General features: G+C 53.4%; 1 protein-coding gene across 3 annotated transcripts in view; it reads left to right on the top strand.

Moving 5' to 3' along the window:
• Window positions 1-8179, top strand: part of MX2 (MX dynamin like GTPase 2) — a 29177-nt gene extending 20998 nt beyond the window's left edge. For all 3 annotated transcript variants that reach the window (XM_059392380.1, XM_059392379.1, XM_059392381.1), the window contains 6 exons: window positions 196-318; window positions 629-770; window positions 1739-1897; window positions 2352-2428; window positions 3888-4142; window positions 5387-8179. In XM_059392380.1, coding sequence (XP_059248363.1) covers window positions 196-318; window positions 629-770; window positions 1739-1897; window positions 2352-2428; window positions 3888-4142; window positions 5387-5617 — 987 coding nt within the window. In that variant the 3' untranslated portion in view covers window positions 5618-8179. The remainder of the gene's footprint in view (window positions 1-195; window positions 319-628; window positions 771-1738; window positions 1898-2351; window positions 2429-3887; window positions 4143-5386) is intronic.
• Window positions 8180-10387: the final 2208 nt, after the last annotated feature.

Here is a 10387-nt window from a genome sequence, read left to right on the forward strand (position 1 = left end):
CACGGTTCAGGCCGTAGGCGCACTCATTGCCCGCACAGCCATGCCTGGGGTCCTCGACGGGTGTCCGTGTTCACAAGCCTCACACAGTGACAGGAATTCCAGATCCCCCTCAAGAGCTTTCACAGGGGACTCTGTCTAAGAAACCTGTTGGCCAGTGTCACCAGCGGTGGGATTCATTGCCGGCTCTTTGTTCAGAAATCACTCCCGCTGCTAGAGGAGCAAATACGGGAGAGCCACCAGAAGGCCACCGAGGAGCTGCACCAGTGCGGAGACGACACCCCCAGCAACGAGACCGACAGGATGTTCTTCCTGATCGACGTGAGCTTGACTGGGGCTCCACGGGACACTCGGCACAGAACCGGGCCACCGTGTCACCAGACCCCCGGAGAGAGCCACACGCTCCCCGGTGGCCTGCCCCCCCCCCGATAGTGGCCTCCCATACGTCCCTGCCTGTGGCCTGCTGGGAGCCCTGTTTTGTCAGGGAGCTGCTCACCTTTCCCCCCACCCCGGGGTCTAGGGAGGTCCGGTGGCTGCCCGGCTCCCCCACCACCACCACCTGCTGCCCCAGGGAAGCCCCCGGTTCTTTAGTGGCATTACAGCACAGCCTGATGACTTTGTCTCATTTTAGAAAATCAAGATGTTTAATCAGGACATTGAGAAGCTAACAGAGGGAGAAGAAGTGGTCAAGGAGAAAGAGACCCGCTTATTTAACAAAATCCGGGAGGAGTTTGAGAACTGGGTGCTCGTGCTCACAGCCAATACCCAAAAAGGTAAGTCCTGGGACAAAGCTCCCCCTAAACACGGGCCCAGAGGCTCCTTGTGGCTCAGAGGAAGCGCGCAAACAGCCGAACACGCCACACGAGACACCAGGGGCTCCTCGGCCCTCCGTGGGCGCACGGCCCCCACCAGACACAACTCCAGCACCGCCAACCTTCTTGCTTCTTTGCTTTGAGACTAGACAGTTCTGCTCACCTCCTGTGCCTTCCTCTCCTCGCCCCTAATGCAGAGGTCAGTGGTTTGATAAGAACCACTTGCTCTGCTTGGGGAAGTTCCAACGTCCCATCTGCTAGAGCCCAGATGCCTGCAGGGTGTGTGGTGTGTGTGTGCGCACGGGCACGCGTGTGTGTGCGTCTGGCACTTGGAAAAAAATACCACTGTTCACGTCCTTGGTGGGATTCCTCCAACTGTCGTCTGGACGTGTTCTTGGGAGATCTGTGAATCCTATAATGATATTTAAGTTTCTGTTTTCATGGTACGAATCTGGTACCTTCTACCCGTTACGAACACTAAACTCGCCTCTCAGGCTGAGGACTCTCAACTACAACACGTTTCCGTACGATAACAATTTTGTTTCTTAAAAGCCAGTTTTCCTTCAGCTGGTATTATCAGACCATAATTCTTGTTTTCATTATAAAAAAACTCCATTTAGGAATATTGCCTTAGGACGGAGTGGGTAAGCAAGACTCCAAGAAAAAGATGTTTGTATTTTTTTTTAAGATTTTATTATTTTATTTATTTGTCAGAGAGAGGGGGAGAGAGAGCCAGCAAGCACAGGCAGACAGAGAGGCAGCAGAGGCAGAGGGGGAAGCAGGTTCCCGGACCAGCAAGGAACCCGATGTGGGAGTCGATCCCAGGACCCTGGGATCATGGCCTGAGCTGAAGGCAGCCGCTTAATCAACTGAGCCACCCAGGTGTCCTTGTTTCTATTTTTTAAATGGTGGTTTGTTTGATCCTGCAGTTAAAAATATTATTCACGAAAAAGTCTCAATATACGAGAAGCAGTATCGCGGCAAGGAGCTTCTCGGCTTTGTCAACTACAAGACGTTCCAGACCATAGTGCACCAGTACCTAGAACAGCTGGTCGACCCCGCGCTCGCCCTGCTCCAGAAGGCTGTTGGTGAGGAGCTCTCCTGAGTGCCCTTCGCACGGTCCGCCCAGCCCTGTACCGTCTGGAACGCTCAGTGCCCCGGAGGGAGGGGTCGGGGTGCAACTATCAAACCCAGCGGCAAGACCTTCCTTGACCACTTAGTGGGGAAGACGAGAGTCAGGGGAGCGTTCTCTGGTCACCCCCTACCCCCTCCACGCAGCCACGTGGGGTATGGTTGGATGCTGGTCCTGGACAGAACACACACTCCATCCGAGCACGGGAAATGGACAGGACCTGGGCAGGGCGGTGGCGGTTTTGTGTCTCCGTGGGACAACGTACTGTCCCTCCTCCTCTCCTGGTTTGTAGGTCTGGGGAGCACAAGGTTGGAACGGGGCCCCTGTAGCATGATTTCTCTTTCCCTGCGTCTCTAACCCGTGTTACTCCCGCTTGCAATTTATGGCTACCTTGTTCTTTCTCGGGTCAGAAATCATCCGGCAAACGTTCTCCGACACAGCCAAGAAGCATTTTAGTGGATTTTCCAACCTTAATCAAAGAGCCCAGGTAAGCACCCACAGTCTACGAGCGAGTCACCTGTACTGCTGGCTCTTTTGTCGGGGTCTAACCTTTGAAAGAAGCAGGATATTTACTGTCGTCTAGGAATTCCGAGGCCGCTGGGCTGGCGGCAGGTAGTCTGCACTCCCTGGGAAGGACAGAACAAAGCGCCCGGCCGAGTTCCCGTGTCTGCGGGAGACGAGCGCAGGCCGCAGGCTCGGTGCTGGTGCTCTGAACATACCTGGTGACTGACCGCTTCTTTGAACCTCATTCCACTACAAAGGACAGGATCGCCCATTAATCCTACTCCAAAATCTTTCTAAGTTGGACTTTAAAATATTGTCGCAGCTGTGTGGGTTTCTACGGAAACAGCTCTGATGCCCCTCTCAGGGACGGGAAGCAGGGGTGCTCCAGCTCCCCACCCCGACCCCCGGGCTCTAGATGAAAGCCTTCTTGTGCTCAGGACTGAGCCAGTGGGACTGAATCTCATTCCGCAACTCAAGTGAGCAGGAAAGAGAATTTTTGCACCATTTTCCCGTAGCAGCTGGATGTCTCCTTTCACACCATTGGCCAGCTGGGGAAAGCGCTGTCTGACTTCAGACCTCTCCAGCTCTCCCAGGGGCTGTGTCTGAGGCCTTGGGTGCCTCCCCAGGGGATGGGGGACAGGCCTGGTCCTGGACCGCCATTTCTCCAGGACAGCAGCTTGTCTTTCCGAGGTCTCAGCGGTTGGCCCCCTGCCCCCACCCCATGCTCCTGACCCCAAGAAGGGGCTCTTCTGCACCAGGTCACCCTTCCCTTCCTGGAATACCTCTGACGGCTGATGCGACGCAGGAGTCGCAGGATTCCTGGAAAACACAGATGTCCAGGCGGTACCTCGATGTGTTCATTTGTGCAGATTCATTCTCAAAGGCGTGGATTCAAGCCAGTTAGGGAGACCAGAGGGATGGAGGTAGAATTACAGAGTAGACACCATCGAGGAGGCAGGCAGACGGTCACGTGGGAGCGAAGGGAGGTCAGGGCAGAGGGGAGCACCGGCGCGGAGCCGCGGGTGGGACCCTGCAAGGGCAGAGAGACAGGGTGTAAGAGGACACCGTGGCGTGGGGCGGGGAGCCTCCCTAGAGTCCCATGTAAAATCGCAGGCCTCTGACCTAAAATTATGTTTAATACCATCTCAACAGAATAATACTTGATACGATGTTTAAATCAACCAAGGGGAGGGGTGCCTGGGGGGCTCAGTGCGTTAAGGCCTCTCCCTTTGACTCAGGTCCTGATCTCAGGGTCCTGGGATCGAGCCCCCCATCATGCTCTCTGCTCCACGTGGAGCCTGCTTCCCCCTCTCTCTCTGCCTGCCTCTCTGCCTGCTTGTGATCTCTGTCTGTCAAATAAATAAATAAAATCTTTAAGAAAAAGAAAAAAAAAAACAACCAAGGGGAGCCAAGAAGTCATGTGCTTTCTCTTCTCCAACCAGAACAAGATTGAAGACTTAAAAACGAGACAAGCAGAAATAGCGGAAAATCTGATCCGGCTTCAGTTCCGAATGGAGCAGCTGGTGTACTGCCAAGACGAGATTTACAGCGTGGTTCTGAACCAAGTCCGGCAAGAGGTTTTCAACCCAATAGGAAAGCCCATGCAGAATCATGAGATGAAAACGTCTTTCTCAAAAGATACGTCTTCGATGTCGTCCATCACTGAAATTGGGGTGCACCTGAATGCATATTTCTGGGTGAGCATGTAGGCTGGGGCAGGGATCTTTGCCCCGCAGACCCCGGGCATTCTGATTGAAGCTGCTTCGCAGGGTGGGGGCCCCTGCCGGGTATGCAGCCCCTTCTGCAGGGTAACTGTTCACATATTATCTCATTTATAGTCAAAACCCTGGTGTTATCAAATAGTTGCAACCCTATCTAGGGATTTTCCACTAATTCGGGAATTGGGGAATCAGGTTTGTAATGGGACACGGCACGTACTCAAAACGCATTCCAAGGGCAAAGTTCTTTCTATTTTATGCGATGCATGAATCCCCAAATTGCTAGCATCAGAATACAGCGAGATACGATCAGCACTAACTTTTCTAGTCAGCATGTAGCTCTCCCTGATGTTCAGAAGGCACTCGGGTCTCCAATGGCCTCAGACTCACCAGCTGCACAAAACTGGAATGAAAATTCCTTCACTTAGATTCTGTGACCCGAGCACCTCCAGAGTTTCCAGACCTCCGTCCATGGACAGAAATGTGGAGTGCATAGAAAGGAAGAAAGCTTTTAACCTGCAAAGGAGCCCAATTCCTAAAGCCCTTTCTTTCTTTAAGATTTATTTGTTTTAGAGAGAAAGAGCAAATTCCGGGGGAGGAGAAGGAGCGGAGGGAAGGGAGAGAGAAGCAGACTCCGCACTGAGCAGGGAACCTGATGCGGGGCCCGATCTCATGACCCTGAGATCATGACTGGAGCTGAAATCAATAGTCAGACCCTACCTGACTGAGCCACCCACGTGCCACCCCTCCTGAAGCCTTTTCTGAATCAGCGTAGAAAGGAGTTACACAGATGTGAAGTCCAGCTGCCCGCAAACTTGTTCCTACCCATGCAGATAGGGACTGAGGTGGCCGCTAACACAGGTCTCTGTCTGCTCCCACAAGGGACCGGGGGATCGCAGGGCCTGGAGGTCTCTCTGGGGAGGTGGAGTGGGGATGAGGCTGGAGGAGGAAAGGGGCAGAGCTCCCAGGAAGGCGGGCATGTCCAGAAGTGTGCTCCAGGTTCCCGCTAGCCTGCCAGTGGGTTCTTAGCACTGTGGGAGCTCCTGCCTGGTCGTGGAACTCAGGCAGCCCATCTAGAACCTTCCCAGGTCTCAAAGCTGATCATGGCAATGGGGTGCCCCCGGACCTATCGAGGCAATCACCCACAGGTCCAAGAACCCCAAGGCTTTGCTGCCACCACGGGCGGAGACCCTCCCGCTGACCGTCTTTATCCCTTCTTCTAGGAAACCAGCAAACGTCTGGCCAACCAGATCCCATTCATAATTCAGTATTTCATACTCCAGGAGAACGGCAGTTGCCTACAGAAAGCCATGATGCAGGTCCTACAGGAGAGGGAGAACTACTCCTGGCTGCTTCAAGAGCAGAGCGATATCGCTGCCAAGAGGAGGTTCCTTAAGGATAAAATTTACCGGCTGTCTCAGGCGCAGCGCACGCTCTATAATTTCTACGGTTAAAGGGGGCGCGTCTGTGGAGGGGCACGATGCTTCGGGATTTTCTCTTCTGTGCATTCACCTTAAGGAGAGGCGAGAGGTGGCCTCTTACCTGGAACCAAGCTTTTCTGCTGCCCCCCTGTGTCCGCCTTCTCTGTACTGCGCTTGCGCTCAGCCCAGAGTTTGTATCTAAAGTTCGCACTCACTCGGGGCTGTCACCTCCGCCAGGAGGTCCTCTCTGATCTCCCCAAAGAGGTGGCTCTCCAGTCCTTGAGCCCCACAGCCCCTGGTCACAGCGTTGTCAACTATTGCTCTCTTTCTTTGTTAGGTTGTAGGGCCCCAGAGGGAGGAGGTCAGGATCATATTCTTCTGTATTTCCAGAATCTTGAATGGCACCGGCTACACTCTAGTCCCTTAATACATGATCTGTCACTGAACACGTGAATGAGGAAGCCTCCCGGGTGCTATGGCTTTAATCAAGACTTGGGTGGTTTCAGAAGGTGTCCCTTGGCTGGCCGCTCTCAGAGCAATTCAGCCATGCCACCTGCTTCCCAGGGTTGACCGTAGCCGTGTTTCCAGCCCCCCAAGGGAAAGGAGCTCGAATGATACCAATTCTAATGTGGTTTCCTGGCTCCAGGGAGCCCCCGTGTGAAGTCTTAAAGAGAAGGTTAGTAAGGAGAAACACTTTTTAAAGAGTGTATTTGTTTATTTGACACAGAGAGAGAGAAAGAGAAAGCACAAGCAGCATGAGCAGGAGAGGGAGACACAGACTCCCCACTGAGCCAGGAGCCCAGTGCAGGGCTCGATCCCAGGATGCTGGGATCATAACCTGAGCCAAAGGCAGACACTTAACTGACTGAGCCACCTGGCGCCTCAGAAAAAATATATATATATTTTTTTTAATGCAGAGATTTATACCAGTGGCCATCTCTAGGTTGGAGGATTGTGGCTAATTTTATTTTGTCCGTCATGCTAGGCAATACCTACTTCAGAGGAATTTTAGGAGGGTCAAGGGTAAGCATTTCTGCAAAACACCTGTCCCAAAGCAGGTGTTCAAAAATGCCAGCAATTCCTCCCTCCCCAGCCGACACCTCTTCCTTCCTTCCTTCCTTCCTCTCTAGGTCCGTAGAGCACCCCTCGGCTTCTGAAACCCCTGCAGCCCACTCTATCTCCCTGTCCTTTGATACTCTGCGAGGCGGCTGCTCTAAGGTGGTAGAGGAGCCCGACCTCATTGTTTTGCACCCACACGCCCCGTGGTCCCAGCACCCTTGGTGGAAGGGACCATCCTTCCTCCCCCACTGGTCTTAGCACCCTAGTCAAACATCATCCGGCTGTACGCGGAAGTGTTTATTTCTGGGCTTTCTGTTCAAGTCCGCTGGTCTGTGTCTGACTTTAGGCCAATACCACCGTGTTTTGGTAACAGTAGCTTTGCAGTCAGTTTAGAAATCAGGAAGCGGGGGTCCTTAACTTCCTCTTTCTTTCTCAGGATGGTTTTGCCCACTTCGAGGTAGCTTGAGATTGTACATGAATTGTGAATCTTAGGGTGGGCTTTTCTTCTCTCTACCAAAAATGTCATTGGGATATTGACCGGGGACGGTGCTGACTCTGGAGGTCACTTTGGGGGATACCTGCATCTTAACGATATGAAATCTTGCAATCCATGAACACGGGATGTCTTTCCATTAATTTATGTCTTCTTTAACGTCTTTGAGCAATGCTATTATCATTGAGGCAGGCATTGAGAGAGAGAGAGAGAGAGGCGCCGCCCGCCCGCTTGGCGGTCGCCTTTTTTTTTAAGATTTTATTTTTTTGACAGAGATCACAAGTTGATGGAGAGGCAGAGAGAGAGAGAGAGAGAAAAGCAGGCTCCCCGCTGAGCAGAGAGCCCATGCGGGACTCGATCCCAGGACCCTGAGATCATGACCTGAGCCGAAGGCAGCGGCTTAACCCACTGAGCGTATGGGTCTTTCATTTCCGTGATTAGGTTAATCCCCGAATTGTTTATTCTTTTTGATGCTGTTGTAAGCGGAACTGGTTTTCTTCATTTCTTTTCCAGACCACTCATTGTTAGGGTTACAGAAATGCAACGGACTTTCACTCTTCAGTTCATATCTTGGTACTCTCCAGTTTGTGCACTAGTCCTAACAGCTTTTTGTTTTTTGGTTTGTGGGGGGCAGAATATTTGTGGTTTTCCACTTGTGAACCCTCTGTGAACAGAGATCACCGTACTTCTTCCTTTCCAATCTGGATGTCTTTCATTTTGTTATCTTGCGGGATTCGTCCTCGGACACCATCTTGAAGTGGCAAAAGTGGAGCGTCTCTGGTTTTAAAGAACCTTTGCGATATTGAAGCTAACCGTTACGGAAAAAGCATAGGAAAGAGAAAATATTGATCTTTGTTCTGGCAACCTTTACTTTTCTTTTTTCTTTCGTAATTTGGATTTCCCCCCTCATTTTATGAGTTGGGTCACGTAGCAGCTCTGAGAAGACCCACGGCTCCTGTTCCCTTGTTTGTGGCCTTCTTACCTTTAAATTGTAAACGCCGTTGTGAAAGTAAAGTCTGAGAAAAAGCAAGTCTGATCATTAATATTTGTTCCATTAATTGCATGTTCAAAGCTTCCCCATTTCACACATATGTGCACACGCCTGCACACGTGCACGCACACAGAGCCTTGGCCGAAGCCACTCATTTGCCACCTTGGGACTGACCCCAAGCCCAGGTGTGAGCACGCAGGGAATGCGCCCAGGCTTGGTGTCACCGGGTCCTGGAGCTGCGGCGGCAAAGTACTGCGAGCTGTATGGCTTCCACGGGTGAAGTCTGTTCTCGCACACTCTGGAGGCTGGATGTCTGATGTCAAGGCACAGGCAGGGTTGGAACCTTCTGGAGAGGAGGGAGAAGGTGTCCAGCCTGCCCCCCAGCTGCAGCTGTCCTGGGCAGTCTGAGCCTGGCAGCTGCGTCTCCCAGTCCCTGCCCTGTCCTTGCGGGTCTTCAACGGCCTTTTCTGTGTCTCTCAGGCCCAGGTCTGTCTCCTTTCTCATCTAGAGACCCCAGTCATCAGGCTGAATCAGGATGACCTCATCTTGGGATCCATAACTTAATGACATCGATAGAGATGCTACTTGCAGATGAGCTCAGGTTCCCAGGCTCCTGGGCTTAGCACAGGAACACAGTTCTGGGGGGCCCACAACGGGGAGCACAGCACCCGGCTTCCCAGTTGGGTGCAGAACGGGCCCGTTCCCATGAGAATAAGCACCCGAGGGTGCTCCCCTCACATCACCGACACCTGTGGCCCACCAGCAGGGTGCTGAGCCATGTGGTCCCTGGGGCCCCACCATCCCCGGGGCCTTCAAGCCCCCGCCAGACCCTCTGCACCCACCGACAGGTGAGGAGAGAGGGGGTAGGGGATCGGCAGGGAGGTTCCCGGGAGCCCAGGAAATCGCTCCCTCCCGCGTTCAAGAGCAGGTCTTGGGCTGGCCTGCACCCAACTGCAAGGCAGACTGGGAAACGTAGTCCAGCGAGGCAGACAGAGGAAGGGGAGCCGGTTTTGGGTGTCACCACACTGGTCCCCACACCCACCAGGAGCATTCCTGGAACCAGACATGGGAGAAAAAGATGTGTTCCCTGCTCTTGTTTCTTCCACCTGGGTCGCTGACTCTTGCACACGCAGGCACACATATGCACACAACGGTTTCCTCCCCTGCGGCTCCCGTGGGGCTGGGGTTTTGCTCCTCACGAGTGCAGAAGGAAGACCAGCCAAATGGGAAGCAAAGCTATTCAGTCAGACTACTGCAGGGAGGTCAGCCGCCATCACCGAGGTCCTGGCAGAGCCTCCCAGGCAGGGAGGGGAGCAGCCAGGCTTCATGGGGGGAAACACAGAGGCTCCCCGCGAGCCTGGAGGGGGCTGTGGCTCGGGGAGGCTGGGCCCGGCTAACTAGAAGCAGACATCCCATGTGACTGTGTCGAGGTGTACTCTCGGCTTTCTCTGGTTGGTCTGAAAGCAGGAACAGGGACCAAAAAATTAGGGAATCTATCAGTTATTAAGCAAACCCTGGTCATTGGGGGCTAATGGTTATGAAGATTATTGTTCAGCTTTCTGGACTGTTGGCAGAGAGCCTGCAGATTTCCTACATCCGACTTACAGCAGGCGGCTCCCTGGGCTGGTCAGGTTCTGGGCAGGGGCTGCAGGAGCACCGCGTTTACAGACGGTCTGGCCACCGTGGGAGTCCGGCTAGTCTCTCCCAGCTTCCCTTACCCTGTGACACCTTCCCTTCTCCAGGACTTCCCGTCTTGTTTCTACCCTGTGAGACCCTAGGATGCCCCTTTCGGCATGCACAGCGACACAGTCAGATGGTAATCTATCACTATGTAACAAAGTATCCCAAGCTCTAGCCCCCCAAATTTCCTGTCTTGGTGTCTTGGGATCAGGGACTCATGTGTTCTTCAGCGGGTGCCACTGACTCCCGGTGGTGTCTCAGGGAGCCAGTCCAGGGGCAGGCCAGGCGCCTGCTCTCTTAGCCGGAGGCTCGGCGGCAGGAGGACCGACCTCGTGATGGGCTGAGGAACGGCCCCCCAGGTAGCCGGGCCCTAATCCCTGGCACCTGTGACTGAGCAGAACCGCGTACAGTCTCTGCGCAGGAGCGATTCTGTGCTGAGGCTCCATTTTACCTTCTGGCTAATGAACTCTTGAACTAGGTCGGAATCCAGAATCGTTTTACAAGGGGCTGATCATAAGATCCAACAAAACGACTGGCATTCGGCCACAGACTGATGATATGAACTCTAGGAAGACGAAGA

Source organism: Mustela nigripes, chromosome 2 (assembly GCF_022355385.1).
Source record: "Mustela nigripes isolate SB6536 chromosome 2, MUSNIG.SB6536, whole genome shotgun sequence".
Lineage (NCBI taxonomy): Eukaryota > Metazoa > Chordata > Mammalia > Carnivora > Mustelidae > Mustela > Mustela nigripes.